Source organism: Adiantum capillus-veneris, chromosome 24, assembly GCF_014529385.1.
Source record: "Adiantum capillus-veneris isolate H3 chromosome 24, ASM1452938v2, whole genome shotgun sequence".
NCBI lineage: Eukaryota > Viridiplantae > Streptophyta > Polypodiopsida > Polypodiales > Pteridaceae > Adiantum > Adiantum capillus-veneris.
Window position 1 is genome coordinate 80684360 of NC_140954.1, and position 26786 is coordinate 80711145.

The following is a 26786-nucleotide window of genomic DNA, read 5'->3' on the forward strand; positions in this document are numbered from 1 at the left end:
CGCTGACCTCTTGATCCACTGTGGGGTGGTATTAAATACCATGACCTTGGTTTTACCAAGGTTGACAGACAAACCACTTTCATGGGCAAACCTATGCAAAGTATCCAAGTGACATTGCATTCCCTCTGGAGAGTCGGAGATCAACACAATATCATCAGCATATAACAATAGCGGAATCCATGTCTCTGCCAACAGTGCACCTCTATCACGATCTTTCTCGATGTAGTCAAAAACCTCATCCACATACATACCAAATATAGTAGGAGAGAGCGGGCAGCCCTACTTCACCCCAATAGTGGAGTGAACCGGTGTAGATAGACCCTCTGAGGTGCGTACTTGCCCTACTACTGATCTGTACAATGCCATGATCCCCAAAATGAGCTCTGTGGGTACTCCCATCTCCTGTAATTTGCGCATCAATCTAGGTCTGGGTAGTGTGTCAAATGCTTTGCGGAAGTCCACAAAGCTACAATAGATCCGTCTCCCATGGGATCTACCCTCCTCAATGATGGCCCTGAGTGTCAAAATATGGTCAAGAGTAGAAAAACCTCTTGAACCCTGCCTGTTGTCACAAACCGGTGATGTGGCGTGGCCATTTGGGCAGCAGAAACACACACCCAGCTGTGGCTGTAGAATTATGGGAATTACGCTAAGTTGCTGACTTGGCATGATGTACGGAATTCCGTGTTTTACGGCGTGATTTGTGGCAGCTGTACGGACAGATTTTTGCTACGCAAGGCTGGCTGAAAATTCTACGCAAAGATTAGAAGCTTTTGAATAGTTGCTTTATTTTTTTTAATGCTTTTTAAAGTATGGCAGCTTTTGGGGCTCTGCTTTTAGTATGCCTTGTAAACTTATAAATAAGTGGGCAAGGCTCCCACTCTGCAGAGCATCTAGACGCAGAGTCTGAGAGTGAGACCCCTCTCACTCCTTGTACTTTGAGTTACAAATTAGTACAAAAAGAAATACCGAAAGGGGCGCTAGTCTTTGGGGCCAATATCTCTATGCACGGATGTAAGGTGCAGCGGAAAGAATGATGAACTTTGCTCAAGATGAGTGCTCCGAACTGTGCTCAAGGTTCCTTTTACTTAGGGAAGGGAGAGCCTTCCATTCCTTTAGTTGAGAGTGCAAGGGACACAAACAAAGTGGTGAACACTGTGAATGAAGGTGCGTGAGACTGAGAGATAGAGAGAGAAGAATACGACACCAGAATGTTGTCAAACCCTCCTCCGAAGGCCCCACTCTCTATGGCGAGAGCGGTCTACTTATGACTGCACAAATCTCTACAATGCTTGGACTTGCCGACGATGTCGACGACGATGAGGACGACGACGAGACAGGCTGAAATGTGAAAATGCTAATGGCTGAAATCTGCAAATCTTTTATCTGCTGAATGCTGACTCTATGTCGATGACGACGATGCAACGACGACGCGCTGAAAACGCTGATGCTGAATCTGTAAACCTTGCGGAATCTGATCATGCGGCGAGGAACTGCTGCGGGAAGGTCAAATCTGCGAGGTTCGGGGGTTCTACTGTGGAATCTAACTGCTGAAAACTGAAAACTGAAAACGTTGATGCAAAAACGCTAGGGCTGAGAATGGTCTTGCTGTGGAGAATCTGCTAATGCTAGGGCTGATCTGCTGTCTACTGTCACTGTGAATCTGCAAGTGCAAAAGCGTTGGCTGATCTGATGCAAAAACGCTAGGCCTTCTGCAATGCTGAAAACGCTAGAGTTGTCGCGGGGGTTGGTCTTGCTGAGAAGTTACGTGTTGAGCAAGGTGCTCCTGCTGCCTCTTCTGCCAGAAAGTGCTAGCTCTAGTTTGCTTAAATACAAACTTAGCAAAATTGCCCTACCTACTTTCCAACAAAAGTCACTTAAAAATAATAAGTGAAAAAAGTCAAAAATAGGGAAAATAGGTCTATGCACTGTAAAAATGCTATTGATGGGATCTGACTGGAATCTGATGGTCATGTTGTGCACAACCACAGGATATGCATCTAATCTAAGTGTCTGGACATGCACGGTCTGCGAACAGACTCACAAAAGTGCCAGATCACTTCCTATTCTAGACTGACTTGACTGAACTAAACCCTGGTTATGTTGTAGCTTGTCCACGGACACATAGGGTTGGATGTGTCACGTGACAACGGAACTCCGTCGGGCCGTGTCCAATTAATTGTGAACTATGAACTGTTTTGAAGTGAATCTCTGCTGTGTCGCGGTAGAATCTTGACTTGGGAGTGTCCAAGACATGGGACCCCCCCTGAAGAGGAACACTTTGACCACGCACGAGGAGAGGAAAATTGCCGAGGTGGGAAACCGGTAGCATATCCAAGTCAAAAATGCTCGAGCAGAAGAGGGAGGAAGAGCAAGAAGAAGAGGCTCAATAGGGAAGGCATCGTCCACCATAGTAGACAAGATGACAGGATAAGCAATCCATCCATGTAGAGACCGCAATATCTGCAATCTTCCAGGAGAGGAGTCGTCTCAAGGGTATATATAAGCTGCAATATGATATGTCGTTCCATGGCAGACACACAATATCGAACAAAAGAGTCAGAGGAGATCCTGGTAAAAGTCAACCTGTGGGAGCACATCCACCACCGGGGTCTGGACAAAATATCCAAGAGAGTCTGCAAGTGCACGTCGTGAAGACACCCGACATAGGAGAACTCCCCCCCGGGAAAGTAATGGAATGTGGTGAGGTAAAGTACGGTTGAGAGGATGCATCGGGAAGAATGACCGGTGTTGTAGAAGTCATAGCCTCGGAGTAGACCAGCAAAGCAAGGAACATCCATGAGGTCTTCACCGTGTAAGTAGTGTGAGTGCGCGTGTGCGGAAGCGTGAGAGAGGAGAGAGAGAGATTGACAGGAGACACAAACGCTATGAGTGGTGAAGAGGGGGCGATCAGCCCCCCATGACTACCATGAGCAGAAGACCCAATACACAATTACCAGATGTGTGATCTCTGTGAGATGAGATGTGGAAGTGGGTACCCCCCTGGCCCCATCTATAGGTGCCCAAGGGGAGGTAGGGCAAGGCCTGATAAAAATCCCCATGACCCAACAGAAAAATGATATATGGAAATATATGTGGGCGCTCGGACAAAAGTGGGCGATCGGCCCCAAACTCGGGCGGCCGGACCAGGTAACCTAGACTATGGGTGGCCAGCTCGGAAACATACTAGCCGTACAAGTATGCCCTAGACCTGTGAAGCAGCAGAGTGGTGTAAATCTAACACCCCCTCTCAGCACCGGATGCTGAACAAACCGCATGAAGCCGAAGATGTGAGGCAAATGATGAAGATGTTTGCTGTGATGTCCACTGAAGGACAATACTCCGGTGAACTCCGCGAGTGTAGCAGTAGTCTCGGGTGTCACGACCGCCAAGAAATCTCCGTGGCAAAGTGTCGTCACGAGCACTGTAGCAAACTGCTGTACTCCGTCGATATAGGGTGATGATACTACATAAAGGTCCCGAACTGAATGTGAAAACAACTCCTTGTCGTCGTGAAAGAAGTGCCAATAGCCCTACAAGTGTCCTGCCCAATAGGATCTATGGTGTCTATAGTCAAACCGTCTAGAGAAAATGGAGAAGCCCAGGAACCGTCATGAGAATGCACAGAAGCCTGTCAATGCATGAACCTGCAACCCAGTGTGGCCAATGGCTAAGCTGTGTAAAACTCCAGGAAGGCCAGATGTAGCAATCTACGTTGTAAACTCCTCCGAAACAAGGAAAGCCAAACTGAATAGTCTGCACTGTAGAAGCTACCGTAAGCTGCAGTTGTCACTGATAGACGGCACGGACCACCACCGGATGGTGTCCTGTCACTAGGTAGGGTAATCCAAGATGAGAGGAAAGCCAGACTCAACAGTCTGCGCTGTGAAAGGCCTCTGAGAAGAGGTGTGGTCAGACCAAGCTGTCTGCACCATAATCATCATGTATGAAGAAGGAAAGCCAGACTAAGAAGTCTGCGCTGTGAAGATCCTCTGAGAAGAGGAAAGGCCAGACCAAGATGTCTGCGCCGTCTTGCCTATATCTCCTGCCTCCAATCCTCCGGTGTCAACCAAAACAAAATCCGCGCCAACAACGCCACCAACCGCAAGTCGGTGTGGCTCTCAATGTAAATGATCTGGGAGTGGCCTACTGCCCAGGTCGAGGGATAAGTCTGTTGTAAGGTTATCGAGGGTGAGTGTAAGTAACTCTAAAGGTAGCAATCCAAATGATCGGGAGTGTAGGAGAGCAACTGCACTACCATCCAAGCCAAGCTCCGGGTGACTCCGGATGTAGTCGCGTAATGATGCCTCATCTCTCGCATCTCGCGGGTAAACTCTCCAAGAGAGTCCAAAGCACCGAAGTCCCACTCCAATCTGTAGATCCAAGCAATGACCCTGTCCAAGAAGAGATCCAAGATCCTCTCCCTAAGTCCATGTAGATGTTCCTATGTAAGCAAGTGATCTGACGTGTCAAGGTAATGTGATAAGTGTTTGTCCACCCAAGATGGTGGTGTCCTCTTTGGGAGTGTTGGAATCCCATGTGCAATGAGCATGGCCATATCTCGTGTGAACTCCTCTGATGAGTGCATAGGTGTGTCCATAGAAAACCACAAGTCACCACCCCCTCTAGAGTGGCTGGAATGAATGGATCTCTCAAGGATCGTATGCCCATAGATGATCAAGCCGATGTCGAAGATACCGTGTACTACAGCAGTCACTGAGAGACCACATGGACCACCACCGGATGGTGTCTTGGCAGGAGGTAACTTCATCCTCTGTGAAAAACATAAGCCATGTGGCTGCTGTCCAGCCAAAAACACAACTGCGAGGTGATGAAAACGCTGCTAGTGGCGAGATCCGGGGTTCAGAAGCTAAGCGCTGCCCTCCTGCTGCAAAAACGCATGTCAATTTGCAGTCCACTTTTGTTGCACTTGTTGGCACCAAAAACCTTTTGTTTGCTGAAAAAACAAAGGCTTGATGGGTACCCTAGGTGCCCAGCAACTTGTGGAAGGTGTCAACGACACAAAGTGACCAATAAAACCGCCGAAAATGGGCTGAAAACCCAAAAACGCAGATGAAGGTCAAAAACGCAAATGGATCTAGAGGGTTTTCCACAACAAAGATGTCCAGAAATGGTAGCGCTAGCAAGGAAATCAGCAGATCTGACGTTTCTTGCAAAAAATGCAGGTGAAGTGAGGTCCTCCGCGATAGAAATGGCTCCCGTTTCTGCGCTTGCCTAGCTGATGTAAAAACATTGGCAGATATGGCTCCAGTTGCAAAAACGCTGGCTGATCCAGCCCTTGGGAGAAGAACCTAATGCGATGTAGCGCCTCAGAATAGGCAAAGCCTCAAACTGTTGATACCATGTGCCCTGGCGATTGATACCATGTGAGTGCGTGTGTGCGGAAGCGTGAAAGAGGAGAGAGAGAGAGAGAGAGAGAGAGAGAGAGAGAGAGAGAGAGAGAGACAGAGAGAGAGAGAGAGAGAGAGAGAGAGAGAGAGAGAGAGATTGACAGGAGACACAAACGCTATGAGTGGTGAAGAGGGGGAGATCAGCCCCCCATGACTACCATGAGCAGAAGACCCAATACACAATAACCAGATGTGTGATCTCTCTGAGATGAGATGTGGAAGTGGGTACCCCCCTGGACCCATAAATGGGTGCCCAAGGGGAGGTAGGGCAAGGCCTGATAAAAATCCCCACGACCCAAGAAAAAAATGATATATGAAAATATATGTGGGCGCTCGGACAAAAGTGGGCGGTCGGCCCCAAACTCGGGTGGCCGGACCAGGTACAACCTAGACTATGGGTGGCCAGCCTCAAGACATACTAGTCGTACAAGTATGCCCTAGACCTGTGAAGCAGCAGAGTGGTGGAAATCTAACAACTAGTGCATAGGTCATCCAAACTGCAGGGTGGAGGAGCGATAGGACCAAGCAGAAGCAAGGAAGAAGCTCTACCATGGAGAGGCAAGGCAAAAGAGCCACCATGGAGCAGTGTGCGGGAAGAAACCATGCAAGCATCCAGATGCCAAAGGATACTCACATCTAGGAGTACATGTCCAAAATAAGTGTCTAACGTGCCAAGAGGCACGGGTCTATCGTACAGAGAGCCAATGAAGGAGGTGGATAGGGCAATCCCAAATAGATAAACATCAGTCGAGGGAGAGGGAGGGAGGGTTACTGAGGAAGAAGTAGCGGTGGAAAACACAAGCCACGTCCACAGAAGTACCTGTACCAATCCAATCCCCTGCATCTTCCCGAAGGCAAGAGAGCCTCGAGGAAGGAAGATCTGCAATGTCAAGGGAGATCCGTCCGTTGTGCCAGAACCTATATCTGAGTCCATGTTGCAATGTCGGAGGAGAAGGAGCAAAGGTGAGAAGCGGATCTGAATAACCGCGCCGGATAGAATGCCAAATGACAGCGAAGTAGGGTGTAAGTGACGGGAGAGGCAAGGGAAACCCGAAGGAATGCTAAAGGGGCAAAGTAGAGGTGTTGTCCAAAACCTGAAAACACAGCAAAAGGGAGCTGGAAACACCGCGAGAACGCGAGGGTTTGAGCAAAACGCCAGGTGATGGAATCACCGGATGCCGAGAGTGTAAGGTGAGGGCTGTAAAAACACCAAAACGGGCTGAAAATCAGCAAAGGTGGAAATCGGAGAATCGCCGGCAAATACGGGATTGATCAGCTTTCAAGCGGGAAGACCAAAGGGGCAAGGAGCGGTGCTCCGACTGTCCAAGATCGGCAAGGAGGAAAGGCTGAAGTAGAGGTAAAACCCTGGTCAATCTGCTGGCTGTCCTGCTGCCAAAAACGCTGTCAGGAGTTTTTTGGAGCAAGGAATTGCGCATATATACATATACATGCATGGTGCATCAAATAAAGGATTGCCCATTTTCCAGAGCCAGGTGGTTACGTGGGGCCCACATGTGTACAGGTAGGACAGCATGTACATAGTGCAGCGATTTTCACTATTATCAGTATTAGTGTGTTTTTTCTGCAATAAAGTGAAGTTGGTAGCGCGTAAAACTTCTCGAGGAAGCTATCCGCGGGCTGACGACGTGAGGTCAGCAGGTGCGTCAGATGGCATCTAGTGGCGTCAGGAGGGCGAACGAGGTCAATATTTGCACGTGGATGAGGACCGACACAACGTGAGTGTTTTCTGGTGAGAGTTATGCAGAAAGGTCATCATTAGGACCACTTTTTGGGGCCACTTCACGTGGTGGCGAGATGCATTATTGGAAAAAAGCTGAGTGCCAGGTGTGCGAATGATGCAAAAAGGTGACAACTATGCACTGCGAGGTCAGTTTTTGGCCTGTTCGGGGTCCGTTTGAGGTCATCTAAAAGGCCAAGGGTGCCCAACTAATAAAGCTAAGTGTGGGAACTGAAAAAACAGAGAGAAGACCAGAAAAAACGTGGAGAAGAGAGGAGGAACAGCCGCAGGTGTGTTTTTGCCCATTTTAGAGCCTGTTTTGGCCCTAAACTGCTCATCCGAGGTCGGATTTGAGCACTTTGACATTGTAGACTGGGGTTTTGGGCCGTTCCGGACGCGATGGCGCTGTCCATTTTGCCAAATTCCTCACTCTTTTCTTGCTGTTTTTCTGTGTAAGTTTCTCCTATGAGCGAAGTCTCTGCTCTAGTTTGTGATTGTATCTGGCTTATTTTACCCATATTGTGTGAGCTATTTGCCCCATTGGTGTTGGCCCAAGCTCAATTGTATCTAAACATCAGAAATTCTCCTCTTTTGAGCCGAGTTTTTTGGGTGTGTGTGTGTGTGTGTGTGTGTGTGTCTGTGTGGAGTGGGTAAGTGGATAGTCTCTCTCCTCTCACTCCAGAGGTGTGTTCCCTGTCTCGGCCAGGTGTGTTGTGTAAGCCGAGTGGTGCCCCATAGTGTGTGTGTGTACCTTCCCAAGAGTGTGTGTCGGGTCGTTATAGAGGCGCTGTGTGTGTTTTCATCCTGCTCACATTCTTTTGGCGCCCCCACGGAGGATCTTCTTCGAGTACCTTCTGCTTCGAGCTTCGAGCTTCGAGCTTCGAGCTTCGGGATTACAGGTTGCAGATTGCAGATTGCAGATTACAGGTTACAGGGACAGGTACAGGTACAGGTGATTCACACAGGTACAGGTAGCTGGAGTACAGTGATATACTAGCAGTGATGTCACTTGCAGTTGTTGTGGGTATGCATCACTTGGCGCCTATTTGAGCGCATTGTCTGCTGGATTGTACGTTACTTGTGGAAACTGCCATTGTACGTCTTTGTGGAGCCATATATGGTTTTATTTGGCAGTCCCAGCCATTTCTGAGACTTGGTCTGGAAGATAGTCATTTCTGAGACTTGACTATACGCGATTTGCATTAGCTTTCGTGTGAGGGTCGATAGCGTGAGGTTTTTATTGAGCTGGGGGATTCTCAAATGTGGAGATCCTTTCGGTGATACAGGTAGCTGGAGCACCTTTTTCATGACTTCGCCATAGGCTATGTACTAGTGAGTCCTATTTGATGCTCGGGTTCTATTGTTGGCAGTTTATGCATACAGATACAGTCTATATTTTGGGTTCTCATTGCTCTACTTCTAGGGAAACTCTGTCAAAATTTTTCCAAGTTATGATGGCTGGTCTTTTGGTCTTTTGAGCCATTTTATGTTGTTATGCTGCTGAAATTTTGGCAAAATCAGAGGATAAGACAGGTGTGCTTTCTTGGGAGCTTCATGGTTGGCTTTAATGGATGATCAAAATGGACCTCAATTCACTCCATTTCATTTAACTCTGAGAATCCAGATAAATGTTCATGTGTCAAGGAAGATTTTTTTCCAGCAGCGCATAGTCTTTATGTTTGGGCCAAGAAGATTGAGAGAGATCCTGGAATGTCCTTTGCCTGTTGTCATTCCGATGATTAACTATGAAAACTCATTTGATGTGCATGTGTTTGTCCTTATCTAAAGCTGAGCTCCATTGAAGTTTCTGGGGATTGGGTAGTGAAAAGTTTTGGGTTCTTGCACGTGCGTTTGAAGGGGTTCTCTAGCCATGGCTTTCTCTTATCCGGAGTTTCATGGAAGAAGTGATGAAGATGTGGAAGAATTTTTGGAAAAGATGGAGGTTGCCTGCATTAGCAACCAGATTCATGACCCTACGCAAATGTTACGCCTTCTCCAAATTTGTTTGAAGAGTGATGCACGAGTTTGGTCTAAAGCATTTGAAGAGGAGTTGCGTGTGGCTGATCCACCTGTAAGGTTGAGTTGGGACAATCTACGACATGGGTTGGAAGTGGAGTTTGTGAAGACAGAAGATCCTGACAAAGTGTGGCAAGAAGTACAGGCTTTGGTGCAAAAGGAAGGTGAGCCAGTAGATGCGTACATACGTAAGTTTTCATTGGCATGGGAGCGAATGTGCAAGGCTTTAGCACCACAGGTACCCCCGCCTGACATGATGAAGAAGGACAGGTTCTTGGCTGGTCTTTGAGAGAATATACGTTGGAGGGTGGAGCTAAAGAAGCCTAGGACATATGAAGATGCACTAGAGGTATCAAGGAACAAAGAGTGGAAGTTGAGGAAAATGAGCCAGTTAGGGGTGGAGTCTTTGCCCATGAGGTCTGAATTTCAGTCTATAGAGTCTTTACAAGGTCGCATGTCAGGGGTTCATCATGAACCAGTGGTTCCTGTTACTACTCAGGTTATGCCAGCAGTGGTCACTACAGCAGTGCAAGATGATGGGCTAAGGCAAGACATGAGACAAATGGTAGATTTGATGAAGAATCTCAGCGACAAAAGTGCTAAGTGTAGTCACCTTGGAGAAGGCATCAAAGCTAGAGGATACATTAGTGATGCCTATTGGGAAGAGGACCACAGAAGATAAGGAAGGAAGAAGTGCCCCAGGTCCTAGTAAGAAGAAAGGAAAGAGCCATGAAGGCGAGGATGTCAAGGCCAAGAGGAAAAGGAGAGCTCGTCGAAAGTTTCATGTTTCAGATTTTCCACTAGGGGATGGGCAATTAAGCTATGACTTGAAGGAGGATCTGACGAGCAGGAAGGCAGATGTTACTTTTGGGCAGCTTATAGAGATGGTGCCTAAGCTAAAGCGACAGTGGAAGAGGATGGTTAACCCAATGGAGAAAGAGCCAGAGAGAGGTTCAGTGAAGGTGTTGGCAATGGACGAGCTACCAGACATTTGTCCAATAGTAGATGTGTGGCATAAAAGGAAAAATTTGGGACAAGGTTATGTGGATGGCGGAGCCCAAATATGCGTCATAACACACTCATGCGTTGAGAAGATGGGTCTCACAGTGGCTGGGGTGTCAGGTTTTCGGATCAGATTGGCAAACCATCAAAAAGTAAAATGCTTGGGTGTTGTAAAGAGCTTAGAAGTGGAGGCATATGATGCAAAGGCAGTGGTTGATTTTCATGTGATGCCAGCAGGGTTGGGAGCATATCCTATTATGCTGGGCAGACCATGGTTACGTGCAGTGGGAGCCGTTCAAGATTGGCGACATGGTACGATTAGCCTCTATGGAAAGACAGGTACCAAGAAGCTTTATAATATGGACACAAGGAAACGATTAGAGGAGCTTTATGAAGATGAGGATGAGTCTAGTGATGAAGACTCTTCCACGGTGACAGATGAGGACAGTGATAGCACTACCAGCAGTGATGAGGATGCTGATGTTGCATTTCTTTTGATGGACAAAGAAATCCAGGAGATTGGTTTAGTTGCATTTGCGAATGAGGTTGAAGATGAAAGTGAAGGGCCTTATGAAGTGATTGAAGAGCTGATGCAAACCAAGGTTGAGTTGTCAAAGAAGCAGGAATTAATGACGCAAATGATTAGTGGAGACCTCTCAGCTATGGAAAAGGATATATTTTTGCATATGTTGGCTAGTTTTCCTGATTTGTTCATTACTTCATATGAAGAGATCAGAGGGTTCAAGGGCGAAGAGATGCATATAGAGCTGAAAGAAGGTGCTAAGCACCAGTGCGGCAAAGGCTAAGAAGGATGGGTCAAGAGCAAATGGAAGCCTTGCGGGAAGAGGTGGACAAGTTATTGAAGGCAGGGTTCATAGTCCCTGTGGAGACCACAGAATGGGTGAGTCCAGTTGTAGTCAGTCCAAAGAAGGATGGGAAGTGGAGAATTTGTGTAGATTTTAAACCCTTAAACGCAGCCACTAAGAAGAACCCATATCCTCTTCCATTCATTGATCAGATCTTGGATTCAGTGGCAGGTTATGAGAGGTACAGTGTGTGTGATGGTTTTTCAGGCTATTTTCAATTGAAGATTGCTCTTAAAGACCGCACAAAGACAACTTTTATTACGCCATGGGGCTGCTATTGCTACACAGTATTGCCATTTGGGTTGTCAAATGGACCTTCCTTCTATCAAGAGAGAGCAAATTGGGTGTTGGAACCATTCATTGGTAGTTGTGTTAAAGCTTTTATGGATGACTTCTGTGTTTATAGCAGTAGGGCTGAACACCATGAGAAGCTGCAGATGGTATTGGCTCGATATGATGAATGTGGAGGACAACTAAATCCAAAGAAATGTCATCTAGCACAGCCAAGGGTGAAGTTATTGGGCCACATGGTGTCAGAAAATGGCATTGAGGCTGATCCAGACAAGGTTAAGTCTATTATTCTTCTTCCATCACCTACGAGTACGAAGCAATTGGCAACCTTTATACACAAAGTGAAGTACATGGCACGGTTTATTCCATTGTCTTCGCAGCTTCTTTATCCATTACAGCAAGTGGCAAAGCATGATCCATTGCAATGGGATGACAAGTGTGAAGAAGTGTTTCAAGAGGTGAAAGAGGTGTTAGGGGGTTTGTCAGCCATGCAGGCTCCTGATTGGGAGAAAGTTTTTTATGTAAATCCATCAGTAGGGGATGATGCCATTGGAGCCATGCTATTGCAAAAGGGGAAGGGCAGCCATTATATGAGGCCAGTGTATTGTGCAAGCCGAGTGAAGTTGGTAGCGGAGAGAAAGTTATCGGAAGTAGAGCTAGTGATGGCCAATGTAATATTTGTTTGTCGACGATTTCGTCATTACTTGCTACCACGGCCTTTTGTTTTCTTGACGAGTTATGCTTTTTTGCCACAGTTAATTAATGGTATTAACATGTCAAATGTGGTGAAGAAATGGGTAATTGAGCTGCAAGAGTTTGAGTTCTCTTTTCTAGTGGAAGATAGTACAAGGGCTACCCTAGCTGATTTGTTGACCTACAAGGAGAATCCCCTTATTGTTAAGGAAGAGGTGGTGAGAAAGGTAGTTGAAGAAGTGCCACAGATCAGCAATGCACATGTGTTGTTCTTTGATGGTTCATACAGAAAGAGCCATGATGCAGCTTCAGGGGGTATAGCACTTTATGATCCAGAGGGGAAGCTAGTATGCAAGAGAGGGTTCAAATTGGATGCGCATAGTAACAATGAGGCTGAATATGCTACATTGGAAGCCGGATTACACATTTGTTTGAAGCATGGGGTTCGAAGGTTGAGCATAAAAGGTGATGCCTTGTTAGTGGTGAAGCAAGTGCTGGGTGTGTGGAAGAGCAAGAACACCTCATTGAAGGAAATGCGCTTTAGAATTAAAGGCCTGTTAAAAAAGTTTGAAGCATGGAGCATCAGACACATTGAACGTGCTCTAAATGGAGAGGCACATGAAGCAGCTCAAGGCATGATTGGGGAGCTATTCGTGTTGAGGACCAATTTACCTCTTTATCATGGCCGGGAAAGTTTGGCTCAAGAAGAGGAGTTTTTGCTAACAGGAATCATTCCAAAGGAGATTCAGAAGTCTAAGAAGTATGGCTTTGTGCGTAGAGCATACAGGTACAAATTGATTGGTGATGTCTTATACATGAAAGGGGCTGATCTCGTGTTGAGACGTGTACCTTGGCGGGAGGAGCTTTACAGAGTGTTGGAAGAGAATCATGAAGGCGCATGTGGTGGCCATTTTGCTCTAAAGATCACCTTGCATAAGATTTTGCAAGAGGGGTATGTATGGCCTAGTTTGCACAAGGATGTTCACCATTGGTGTAGGTCTTGCAATAGGTGTCAAGCATTTGGGAATAGAGTGTTGAAGCTAGAGCTACGAAAAACCATTATGGCGTTTGATGTGTTTGAAAAGTGGGGAATTGATGCAATAGGCCCGTTACCTATCACAAGCAGGGGCAAAAGCTATATTTTGACGGCAGTGGACTATCTTTCTAGATGGGCAGAGGCTATAGCAGTAGAACAGATCACTGTAAAGGATGTGGCAAAATTTGTGTATGATGAAATATGTTGCAAGTTTGGGGTGCCATTAGAGCTACTTTCAGATAAGGGGCCAGGATTTAGAGCTAAACTGCTAGACTTCTTATGCACAAAGATGAAGATTAAGCACCAGCATACCACTCCTTATTACCCGCAGTGTAATGGCTTAAATGAAAGATTCAATGGTGAGTTGGTACAAATTCTTTCTAAAGTGACAGAGCACCAAGGAAAGAATTGGGATTTGGAATTGCCTAGTGCATTATGGGCTTACCGTACTTCGGTGAAGACAGGTACAGGGTTTACTCCATTTCATTTGGTGTATGGAAAGGAAGCACTATTGCCTGTGGAGGTAGAGTTGCCTGCGGTCAAGATGTTAGAGAAGTTTCTTGGGTCACCTAGTGATGCATTCAAAGAGAGGCTCTTGCAGTTACAAGAGGTCCAGTTGGATAGGATGAGCGCATTGGAGCATTATGGACAGATGCAGGATAAGGCTTTGGCAAAGATAAATGAAAAGGTTAAAAGTAAGGGTATCAAGAAACATGACTTGGTTTTGCGCTACAATAGCAAACTGGACAACACCTTCCAAAAGAAGTTTCAAATTAAGTGGGAAGGCCCTTTCAAGGTAGTGGAGTGTTTCCCGAATGGTACATATCAGTTGGCTAACCTGGATGGGATTTTACATACGTCAAGGGTAAATGGATTGCGTCTTAAGTTGTATCATGCCAGGTTGATGATGGTGGAGCAAGATGAGCTGTCTCTGGATCAAGCTGTGTTGGTGAGGGATGAGGAGACATGTGATGCGGCGAGTCTCATATCTCTCTTTGCTGCTGCTGATCATGAATGATCTAGCAGGCTAGGGGATGGGCAAATTATGTCAGGAGTTTTTTGGAGCAAGGAATTGCGCATATGTACATATACATGCATGGTGCATCAAATAAAGGATTGCCCATTTTCCAGAGCCAGGTGGTTACGTGGGACCCACATGTGTACAGGTAGGACAGCATGTACATAGTGCAGCGATTTTCACTATTATCAGTATTAGTGTGTTTTTTCTGCAATAAAGTGAAGTTGGTAGCGCGTAAAACTTCTCGAGGAAGCTATCCGCGGGCCGACGACGTGAGGTCAGCAGGTGCGTCAGATGGCATCTAGTGGCGTCAGGAGGGCGAACGAGGTCAATATTTGCACGTGGATGAGGACCGACACAACGTGGGTGTTTTCTGGTGAGAGTTATGCAGAAAGGTCATCATTAGGACCACTTTTTGGGGCCACTTCACGTGGTGGCGAGATGCATTATTGGAAAAAAGCTGAGTGCCAGGTGTGCGAATGATGCAAAAAGGTGACAACTATGCACTGCGAGGTCAGTTTTTGGCCTGTTCGGGGTCCGTTTGAGGTCATCTAAAAGGCCAAGGGTGCCCAACTAATAAAGCTAAGTGTGGGAACTGAAAAAACAAAGAGAAGACCAAAAAAAACGTGGAGAAGAGAGGAGGAACAGCCGTAGGTGTGTTTTTGCCCATTTTGGAGCCTGTTTTGGCCCTAAACTGCTCATCCGAGGTCGGATTTGAGCACTTTGACATTGTAGACTGGGGTTTTGGGCCGTTCCGGACGCGATGGCGCTGTCCATTTTGCCAAATTCCTCACTCTTTTCTTGCTGTTTTTCTGTGTAAGTTTCTCCTATGAGCGAAGTCTCTGCTCTAGTTTGTGATTGTATCTGGCTTATTTTACCCATATTGTGTGAGCTATTTGCCCCATTGGTGTTGGCCCAAGCTCAATTGTATCTAAACATCAGAAATTCTCCTCTTTTGAGCTGAGTTTTTTGGGTGTGTGTGTGTGTGTGTGTCTGTGTGGAGTGGGTAAGTGGATAGTCTCTCTCCTCTCACTCCAGAGGTGTGTTCCCTGTCTCGGCCAGGTGTGTTGTGTAAGCCGAGTGGTGCCCCATAGTGTGTGTGTACCTTCCCAAGAGTGTGTGTCGGGTCGTTATAGAGGCGCTGTGTGTGTTTTCATCCCGCTCACAACGCTAGTGCAACTTGGCTGCTGTCCTGCCCAGAAACGCAAGAGCATAGGGCTGAAAAACGCAGATCCTGCTGGTTGAAAAACGCTGGAGCAGATGATGGTCCTCCTGCAACAAAAAACGCTAGGCCAATGCTGGCTGAAAAACGCTGGTGCAAAGGAGGGGCAGCAAGATGGCGATGGGGGTTGGAAGGAGAGTGATGGCAGAGGAAAGGTGCAAAAGAGGCCATAGTCCACAGAACGCAGTTCTGAGAGCAAAAACGTAGGTTTCCAAATAGAAAACACTGGTGGAAATGAAGAAGTTCTTCGCGATGAAATCCTCCGCAAGGTCCTCCCAGGGGATGGCGATGGCAAATCCTCAGCCTAGAAGCTCTAATACCATGTCAGAGTGTGGAGCGGAAGGTGAGAGAGAGAAAGAGACAATGGCAAAGAGAGAGAGAGAGAGAGAGAGAGAGAGAGAGAGGAGACAGATGGTGGAAAGGCTGGCAGCCCAATAACTCCAGATGACTACATGCTGTGAGACAAGACAATGAGAAAGAGGGTGCCCCCCCTCCTATATACAGGAGAATAGGGGTTGGTCGAGCAATAATCCTCAATATAGCTCAATGACCTAAAAATATGACCCTCCAATATAAATGGGGGAATATGTGACCAAAACAAGTCTAAAGTGGGAAATGTGCTGAACAACCCTAAGTGTGCCTGAGATCCCTGTCGAGCAGGTGTACAGGTGGCCAATCCACAACCAAGGGCCAGTGCACGTGAGTGATGAGGAGCCTGTAGACAATGTGTGAAGCATCTGGAGATGAAGAATCTAACAGTTGTCTGCACCGTAATCATCCTTTATGAAGAAGGGAAGCCAGACTGAGAAGTCTGCGCTGTGAAGATCCTCTGAGAAGAGAAAAGGCCAAACCAATCTGTCTGCACCGTCTTGCCTGTATCTCCTGCCTCCAATCCTCCGATGTCAACCAAAACAGAATCCGCACCAACAACGCCACCAAACCGCATCTCGATGTGACTCTCAATGTGAATGAGCTTAGAGTGTCCTACTACCCAGGTCAAGGGATAACTCTGTTGTAAGGTTACCGAGGGTGCGTGTAAGCAACTCTGGAGGTAGCAATCCAAATGATCACGAGTGTAGAAGAGCAATTGCACTACCATCCAAGCCAAGCTCCAAGTGACTCCGGATGTAGTCGCGAGATGCTTGATCTCCCGCATCTCGTGGATACACTCTCCAAGAGAGTCCAAAGCACTGAAGTCCCACTCTAGTCTGTAGATCCAAGCGATGAACCTGTCCAAGAAGAGATTCAAGATCCTCTCTCTAAGTCCATGTAGATGCTCTTGTGTAAGCAAGTGATCTAACATGTCGAGGTCAAGTGGTAAGTGTTTGTCCACCAAAGATAGTGGTGTCTTCTCTGGGAATGTTAGAATCCCATATGTCATGAGCATGGCCATATCTAGTGTGAACTCCTCTGATGAGTACATAGGTGTGTCCATAGCAAACCACAAGTCACCACCCCCTCTGGCGTGCGCAACCGACGAATAATGGCTAGAATGAAAGGATCTCCCAAGGATCGTATGCCCGTAGATGATCAAGCCAATGTCAAAGATACCGTGTACTGCCGCAGTCACTGAGAGATTGCACAGACCACCACCGGATGGTGTCCTGGTAGGAGGTTACTTCATCCTCTCTGGAAAACACAAGCCAAGTGTCTGCTCTCCACCCAAAAACGCAGCTGTGAGGTGATGAAAACGCTGCTGTCCAGCGTTTTCAGCGTGCTCCTACGCTCCCGGCACGGTCCGAAGTGGTGCAGAGGGTGTAGGGAGGGTTTATCTCTGTGTGCACAGCCGTCGGAGGGCTGAAAACAGAGAAAACAGCAGGTGCTTATGGCTAAAATCCGTAGAAGATGAAGAGGATCAGGACCGGCAAGGCACCGAATGTTGAGCCGGTGTGTGAGGCAAGATCTCTCGGAGTTTGGATAGCGTTGTCCCCCATCTTGCAAAAACGCTGACCTACTTGCCAAAAACATTGGCAATTCAGCCCTAAAACGCAGATCTAGTGCCCTTCAGCAAAAACGCAAGGGTCTTCCTGTGCATGTGGTGCAAAAACGCTGATGTTCCTGCCTTGCCTTGCACTTGCTGAAAACGCTGGTGGTTTCTTGCTGGACAGCTCCACCAAAAATCGCACGTGAAAGCTGAAAACGCAGGTAGAAGAGGAGGCATTTCTGGCGACAAAACTGCCCCAGAATAGTAGCGCTGGCATTTAGAAGCAAAAACGCAAGCAAAGCTGATGAGATCTTGCAAAGACGCAGGTGGCAGAGCATTCCTTTGTGAGAAACACTGTCCAATATGATGACGCCACCCCCTCTTGCGGAAATCCTTGGCTGTTTTGCAGAAACGCTGGCTGTTGTGATCCCTTGGGAGGAGTACCTGATGCGGATGATGCTCAACTGGCGAATGATACCATGTGAGATGCGCGTGCGGGAGAGAGAGAGAGAAGACAAAACGCTATGTGTAGGAAGAGGGGGCAATCAGCCCCCCATGACTACCATAAGCAAAAGACCCTCAGTACAATCACTATATGATGGAAGTGGGTAACCCCCTGGCCCTATAAATAGGTGCCCAAGGGGAGGTAGGGCAAGGCCTGATAAAAATCCCCACGACCCAACAAAAAAATGATATATGGAAATATATGAGGGCGCCCGGACAAAGTGGGCGGCCGGCCCCAAACTCGGGCGGGTGGACGAGGTACAACCTAGACTATGGGTGGCCAGCCCGGAGACATACTAGCCGTACAAGTATGCCCTAGACCTGTGAAGCAGCAGAGTGGTGTAAGTCTAACAGTCCTGAAACACGACTGAAAACTATAAAACACCACACAAGAGAAACTACAAGGGAAACATGAGAGATGGAGTTCCCCTCGGAAAAAATTGGTCCCCAAATACGGGGCCGTAGCGGTATTTCTTTGTCTATATTGATTCAAGCAAAGTGTACAAGGGTCACTGGTCAAAGAGAACACTCTCAGAATCTGATTATAGTTTGCACTATTTCCATCAATTTATAGCTCATAATTTGAATTTACACACTCATAAGCATTAGTGTAGCTTCGCTTTTGCGTTAGGATTATCTCCTTTTAAGTTTCCTTGCTTTGTTGTCGAGTTCTCCATAGCTGTTGTTGTTGTTATTAGATTCATCACCGATTCAGTCTTGCTAAATTGAACGCTCCTCTTGTGAAAACAAGAGAAGTAATGAGTTATGATCCCAATGTAATCGGCCATCACCACGCGCAAGGAAAACGAGAAGTGATGAGCTATGATCCCAATGTAATCGGCCATCACCACATGCAAGGAGGTGAGAAGTGGCAATTGCCTTGCAACACAACTGAAAACTATAAAACACCACACAAGAGATTGGCCACATAGACAACTACAGCTAGTAGGCAAGAATACGAGGGGCTGGTTATCCTTCAATATAGGATGTCATGGTTCGTGGAGATGGGACTCCTTATATAGTGCTATGGGTGGGTGGCAGATAAGTGTGTGTGTGTGTAGCAGTTTTAAATCTATATACATATACGCAAACGAACACTAGCTGTTCACAGACCATAAATTCTAGAAAAGTACAGTGGCATTGCACAATAATTTATTTGCAGTTGAAAATAAATTTTGTACAAGGTAATGAAGAAAACAAGATATAGTTCAAGAATCCATAAACCCAAAGTCTAGGATAATTTGCGTCACATTAAGATATCCTCCATTTGTTAAGAACTGGACAATTTAATCAAGGAAGGTAGCCCTCACCTGCACCCATAGCCACAAGAAAACAATTCGTTAGCACGTGACTGTACGCAGGTGATGCAGGGCATCCCAGTTGTTATCCATGTCACCTTGAAAAAACATATCGTTCTTAACAAGTATATTGTTTAGTTTTGAAATAAACCATTCTTTGGCAATTTTGCCAATCTGATAAAGGAACTTGCACACCCATAAAGTAGCTATGTATCTGTTTATTCCTCAATTTAATATATATATATATCTCTCTTTCTTTTAACACATCTTTTGCTACACTAAGTTTTTTGGAGAAACGAAAAACTTCCTTTTTGATCTGATAGGAGAGAATTTCACTCATTTGCAGTAGGTAAAGTTAATCTCAAGCCAAAAACACAGCTCAATTAAGGACAACCTCATCCTTGTGGTTTGAGAACATTTAGAACAGATTCTACTATAAGGACCGATTTTTAAAAACACCTTGAGATATCTTTAAAAAGGATCTTTAAAGATTTTTACACATTTATAAATCTGAGTACACTCCCCCTGTTAAGATTTATATATTTTTTTTTATAAAAAGACTATATTTCTCAAGAAATATTAATGCTTATCATGTCATGTCTGTTATATTGTATCACTAGCCAGAAATAAACTGTTGTTTTAATTAAAAAATATATAAAGCCCTAGGTGAGTCAGTCCTTCGATCAGACTCGGACCTGGTCCGAGACAGATACGACATAAGAAAAACCAGAAAAGATCAGTATAAAAGGGAGTTTATACGACTTTCCATAAAACCGAGGTCTTTATAACCTACTCCTATAAGCACTATTGTATATACTGCAAGATGCTAGGTTAGAGTCAGCTCCTATATATTTTTTTAGTGTTTTTTTTTGAAACCAGCAAATGAAGACCAACAAATTTTATAGAATAGCCGAGGTTCCAACCCAGCCAAGCCATATAGAACTCAATTTCCCTATTGAAGTAAAGGTAATTCACCGAACAATATCAAAAAGAACATCATCTTATGTGAAAAAAACCGTATCTTGGAACCAGCTTTAATAAATCCAGTATGTGCTGCCATACTTTAGCTCCATATACAAACCGAGTATGTATTGCCACTCATATTCAATAACGGATGTGTAGCAACTCTTAGCATTATCACGAATAAGAAAAAGAGCAATAAGAGAAGTCAGAACGCCTTGACAGAAACCAGTATTAAGTACCCTCAAACAGGTGTACCACAGATCTAATGCAATAGGAACCCAAACAAGAGAGTAAATTTATCAAGTGACTGTCATTTTACACAAAGGACAACAGTAAATTAGTGAAGCCATAAACCAAAATATCAAATCAACAGCTCATTTTTTTTGTGAATTTCTGGTTTTTTTTAATTTTACAAGAGTTCATTTCATCTATTGAGCAGTTTTTTACCGAATCATAACATCATCGCCCCAATATACAATTCCATTCTAAAAAGTACCATACAGTACACTTTCCTCAGTAGCAAAAACAACCTCTTACCTGGCAGTTTCCCCCTTTTTTTTAAAAACCGAATTTTCATCAGAGAACCAGTTTTACAGCATTGTATACGACAACCATGCATACTACTCCCATCATTCACAAGAATCCAGGCAGTACTTAGTTTAACTAAGCCATTCACTCAGTTTCCAGAACCAGGTTACAACTTAATTTTTTGTTTATTTTACGACAACGACCATCCTTAGTCATAGATTTATATAAATTCCAAACTGTCACATAGCAAAGATGTACCCACACATACATTAACTCCCAAAGACCTGTAAGTAAAGTATCCGGAACAAGTTTCCATTTCTCATAACTCTATATTACTTGTTTTTTTTTTAAAAACCATTCACATCTTTTTATCAACAAAGCTGCAGAATGACATATTAGCTTTAGGTTTAATATCCGGAAACAGAATACCTGGTTTTTTTATTAAAAAAATCAAAAAACAGTTACAGCGAAGCTACACAGAGATTCCCAAATGCAAGACAAAGAATTTTTTATAAAACCTGTAGATTGGGAGACGACGAAGCGTCCACAGTCTCCTTCACGTTCTTTTTCGGCATGATTGAGCACACAGTAGAAAGTATCTACTCACCCACACAGTATAGAATGCACACAAGTGAGTACAGCACGATGCCAAGTGAGTAAGAGTACTCACAATTTTAGGGGGCATTTATACTTTGCTGAAGCAAATCAAGAGTAGATCCGCCACTGTCACGGTCCAGCTACAGAGTTAGACGCCACCCATACGGGCCAGATACTCAGGGATAGTCCCAGCTGAAGATCCGGTCTGACCTTACATCAGTATTTGCAACTACACTCACATGCCACCTCAACCCTAGCGCAGGCACAAACGTGTTGCAGGCAGCCCGACACAACAGAGAGGCAGTAAAAATGCGCTACAGAGTGTAAATGGAGAGAGAGATGCTATTTACCTTAAAGCAAGGTCACATCATAAAATATCTAGTCTTATAATGTATACCAACTAGACACACCAATGCCGTCGATACCCGGTTCAAATCGACAATCGAGATTTTTTAACCTGGCTCAGGTTTAGTCACACATCCCAATACAAAATCCACACACCCTAATCCTCGGCATATGTCATGCACCCAGCAACTGGGTACAGTATATAGAGATGTTTATTTACCTTAAAGCAAGGTCAAATCAAATAAATATCTAGTCACATACTGAATACCAACTAGAAACCCCAATGCAGTCGATACCCAGTTCGAATCGACTATCGAGCTTTTCTGAACCAGGCTCAGGTTTATCTCACACATCCCAAGAATCCACAAACCATTATACTCGGCTTAAGTCAAGCATCCAATAACTGGGGTACAGTATACCAGCAAGGAACTAAACAGTGTACGATATACTGCATATTAACAACACATTTTTGTGATTAATTCTGACTTCCAATTCTGATTCAAAGTCAAAAAGTGAGTTTATAAAAGCCAGAAGACACTAAAATATAAACCAATCCAAGGTAGCAGTAAGGAGTAACTGTACAAAAGTAATATACATATCCGCATGTTTGCATATCAGGAGTGCTAAAAAAATGGCCTACAATCAAGAACTGGTTTTTCCCATAGCAAAAGCACACCTTTATCAATCAGGTGACTCTACATGGAGAGCAACATTACTCCGTTATGAACTATATCTATTCCCACAATTAGGAACCTCAGTATCCCAGACTAAATGGTGGTCATACAAAAGTCGAGTGACTCGTGTAACCCTTTGGGGTCGTGAGCATTTTAGGAACAATATCAGATTGGCTATGGTTATAGAGGCTCTGGGCCTAGGGCCACAGTATTATTACGTAGAACATTCAATGAAGCCAGGTTTTTCAGAGCGGTTATACCTGCTAGCCCAATTTCTTCCATCCCAAAAGATCTATTTGAATCGAAGTTATGGTCATCAATTAAGAGGTTATTTTAACTGTACTCCACGCACACGGGAGTATGGGTTGGTCTTGGCAACTCGTATCTTGCCTTTAAGAGAGCGCCCAAACACCTGCTATTACTGCGATAGCTGTTTGTGTGATCACGTAATGGGCGGTTTAATAGAGATGTAGATGAGGTGCACCAAAAATACTTATCAGCCCTGCTTCTTTTTGTCCCTTGTGAGTCAGAAGAAAGAACTCAAGCTATTTTTTGTGTGTGTGTGTGTGTGTGTGTGTGTGTGTGTGTGTGTGTGTGTGTGTGTTATATTGACTGCCAACCCACCGTCTGCAGCGACCGGCCACTCTACAAGGAACAAGTGAGAGGCGGAGTTCCAGTACTGTATTTTTTTATTTGTGCAAACCAATACATACATCCCACCAATTGTGGCACGTTTTACGCATCTATACAGTCAGCTCGTCGATTACCTCCTGTTTAGTCCTTGCATCTGTGTCTGTGAGCTGCCACGTCGTAGGTTTGTCACACTAGACGAGAGAATCAATGCTGAGTACCAACCAATTGGGTAGGACACTACATGCCTCAAAGAAGAAATCTATCTAGACACAATCACAAAATAGTCCTCACTCCCTAATATATGGTCAATAAGAGCAAGGAGTATCCACTAAAAGAAGGAGCCAATGATCAATGGTGGTGATTAGTATGATATCTCAATCTCACATCTTGATCATCTATTGCACCTCACAATAGCCCATGTCCGGATGGAAAAAGTCCTTTGAAGCTCTTAGTAAGGTAGTCCATTGTTGGTTGCTCAAGGGTTTACATGCATTGAAATAGAGCGTCTCTACTAAGGCTTTATGCATTGCACATCTCCACTAAGGCTTAAAGATGCTAGTAGCTCAAGCCAAAGCCTCTCTCTATGTTTTCACCTTTTGATGAAAAGACACACCAAGCAAACACTTTTATCTCATAGAGACTAGCATCGATGAAGAGAGTGAACTTATCTTTACCTCCCCATGCTAAATTGCGAGAAGCATATCTTAATCAAAGCAACTTTTCATGCTTGGAAGTTTTGAATCAAAAACTTTCTTTTTCTAAGTATACATTACTCAATCATGATGTTCTACTCTCACGAGGTAATACAGAGCTTCAAGTCAACTATGAAAACGTCTTTGGTACTGAGAAGTCTACGCTTTCTATTCGTAACCTCTTTAAAATGCTGAGCAAGGGTCAGCAAAGGTATTAGACACTTAGGACCTAGAAATCATTTGTATGCTTAGAAGACCATTGGTTCAAGCCACATGAGATGCCAAATCTGGGCAAACTCCCATAGCTCTCCATTTTTTTAGAAGAACAGTATATCCACATAGAATAAAGGAGCTTTCATGGCAAAGAGGCTTTATGTATCTCATTTCCAGAGCCACTCACTCAAGTGATGATGACATATATACCTAGATGAATCCAGAATAAGCCCAGATTCACCCTTGAAGGAATGTGCAAGGTATAGACCCATGGTAGTCACCCACAAGACAATATAACCATCAGCTCCATCATGCATAGTATTGACTAAATACCAAGACATCCCCACTAACGTCGTCAATGCTCAAGTGATGATGACAACATTAGTTTAGTTTTAGCTTCACTTTCCTCTCATCCACAATCGGACTAAAACTTGAACATGTGCATGGGAAGTAACCTTGAGAGAGCAATAGGGTCACAATTTTGCTTAGTCTTAAACAGATAATTAGTTTCGTTCATGTCACTGTAGCTACATTTTGACCCAACCCTCTCTTACATAATCAACGAGTCACCTTGGAAATGCACCGTAACTCCAAGCTATGACATAAAACGGTCAGTATTTTATTTGATCTCAAATAGAGGGTTAGTTTCTTTCATCTCAATGTAGCTACATTTCCGCCCAACCCTTTTATTCCTCTTACTAGTCTAGGAGTCACTTCACAAATGCACAGTAACTCCAAGCTACACGTAAGGATAGCAATCGTTTCAGCCTTCCTGGCCCCTATGCTCATCAAGAAGTCGCATGCCTCTCTCTCTCTCTCTCTCTCTCTCTCTCTCTCTCTCTCTCTGTGTGTGTGAGAGAGAGAGAGAGGAATGAATAGACAAGTGCGCACCTTGGTTTGCCTCCAAGAGTGTTTGTTTCGATGAAGCTCGTAAGAAGTGAACCTTCCTACCAAATGAGCTAGAAAGAGACCTTCCTGTTGGGAATGAGGAGGAAAACAGGACGAACTCCTTGTTGACGTCCAGCAAACAACGAGCCATGTTACGTCCTCCACCCAGCCACGGTTTCCTTTGTAGAGTGCACCACGTCCTTGGAGACTCTTGTAAAATAATGCTTATGTGTCCTTCGAGACTCTTGTTACTTCGTTAGCCTAGGAGCCTCTTTTGAAAATAGGGAAGCACCTTCGTCCACGTGGTTGGAATTTTGTAACGGCTGCATCCATTTTATTGACTTTTGCAAGCTTTTTTAATCGCAGGCAGTGCTTGCTTTTTAGCGCTAGCTTTATTAATTGCAAGAGGCAGTCGAAATTGCAGCATGTCGTTCGTCGCTACACGCGCTCTATTGATCCAAGCATCCTCTCCGTGATGTCATCTCTTGGAGCACGTTCATTGCAGGATATGCCTAAGCTGGCCATGGAAAGGAAGCTCATGGTTCCATCAGTGCCCTACGAAGGCTCTTTTACGCTGCGAGTTGACCCAACAAAGAGGCCATGCACTATCAAGCAGGTTCATGGAGCAGATTCAGAGTAGCAAGGCATTAGCCTCTCACTATCATTTGTTTCAAGATTTGGTGCCCGCATTGGGTTGTGATAGTGATCCCTCTCATTGAGGGTCACGTTGCCATTGTTGTTGGGGAAGATGTAACGCAGCAGGGTTGATTATTGCAAGGATCAGATGCGAAGCAAAGACCTCTCTATACAGGCAAGCACTTTGAAGCATCACGCTTCCCAAGATGTTGACATGGGTGAGATTTCATGATGAGAGTGCTAGTCAAGGGCTGTTCAAAAAGATGTCGTTCTTGGTAGGGAAGACCTCTCTCTAAATGCAAATCTCATATGCCTGCACCTTAAAGGCTTGTTGTCTTCTGTAAGATGTTCACATGGGAAAGAGAATTCACAATAAGATTCCTACTTAGGGGCTGCTGGAGAAACATGTGCTTGGCAATGCTTTGGTCGATATGTATGTCAAATGTGGGATCCTTATAAAAGCACATAAAGTTCTTCATGAGTTTTCTGTCCAAATGGTCATCTCTTGGAATGTATTTGCTGCAGGATATGCCCAGCATGGCTCTGGCAAGGAAGCATTAAGATGTTTTCACTAGATGTGAAGGAAAGTCCTTTCTTCACGGCTAAGATGCTCACTAGATATGCACAACATGGTTGTGGCAAGGAAGCATTGAGATGTTTTCGCCAAATGCAAAGGAAAGGCCTTTCTTCAAATGCAATCACCTATGTAGTCGAGCATTGTGAGGGGGCCCTTGGAGAAGCATGTTGTGTGTGGAAATATGCTGGTTGATATGTACACCAGATGTGGTGCCCTTATGAAAGCACGAAAGACTTTCTTGATGGGCTTTTTCTCTGAGATGTCGTCTCTCGAGACATGTTGATTGTAGGATATGTCTAACTTGGATGTGGCAAGGATGTTGTCTCCTAGAGTGAGTTGGTTGCAGGATATGTTGATCACGGGTTGCCAACAGTCATAGTGGTACTATTAGTGAAAAATGTCATGCCTTGCAGCGCATGAAAGGTTCTTGAGGTTCATGCCAAAATTCAGAAAGATGCTCATGTTGAAAAAAGATGTCGTGCTTGGTATTGTCCTGGTCGATATGAATGCCAAATGTGGTGCAGTTGAGAACATAAAAAGTGCTTAAGGAGCTTCCTGTCCGAAATGTTGCCTCTTGGAATACACTGATTATGAGATGTGCACAACAAGAGAAGGGAAAAAAATCTCTAAGCTATTATCAACTAATGCAAAGCAAGTGTATCTCTCCAAATTCAGTCGCCTATAATTTTGTCTTGAAGGCTATGCTTACATCTTGAAGGTATGTGGCTCTATGCAAGTGCTCGAGGAGCTTCTTGTCCGGAGTATGGATTCTTGAATGCACTAATTGCAAGATTTTCACAAAGGGGTAGGGCTAGAAAGCTCTTATCTGCTTTTAGCAAAGGCGAAGCGAGGGCGTCTGTCGAGTTGTTTTAGTTCGATGCGAATTGAGGTTTCTCGCTAAATGAGGTCTCTTGGAGTGATCTTATAAGAGGATATGCCCAGCAAGCGTTGGCAGAGAAAGCTCATAACTATTTTTGTTGGGATGAAACACGAGGGCAACTCCCCACAACAACTGTCTTTC

At 44.9% G+C, this 26786-nt stretch overlaps 1 protein-coding gene across 5 annotated transcripts in view; it reads right to left on the reverse strand.

The window, feature by feature from the left end:
• Positions 1 to 24781, reverse strand: part of LOC147426650 (uncharacterized) — a 72683-nt gene extending 47902 nt beyond the window's left edge. For 4 of the 5 annotated variants that reach the window (XM_086497999.1, XM_086498002.1, XM_086498001.1 and 1 more), the window contains exon 1: positions 24556 to 24781. In XM_086497999.1, coding sequence (XP_086354125.1) covers positions 24556 to 24703 — 148 coding nt within the window. In that variant the 5' untranslated portion in view covers positions 24704 to 24781. The remainder of the gene's footprint in view (positions 1 to 24555) is intronic. The other variant, XM_086498000.1, reaches the window with a different exon arrangement.
• Positions 24782 to 26786: the final 2005 nt, after the last annotated feature.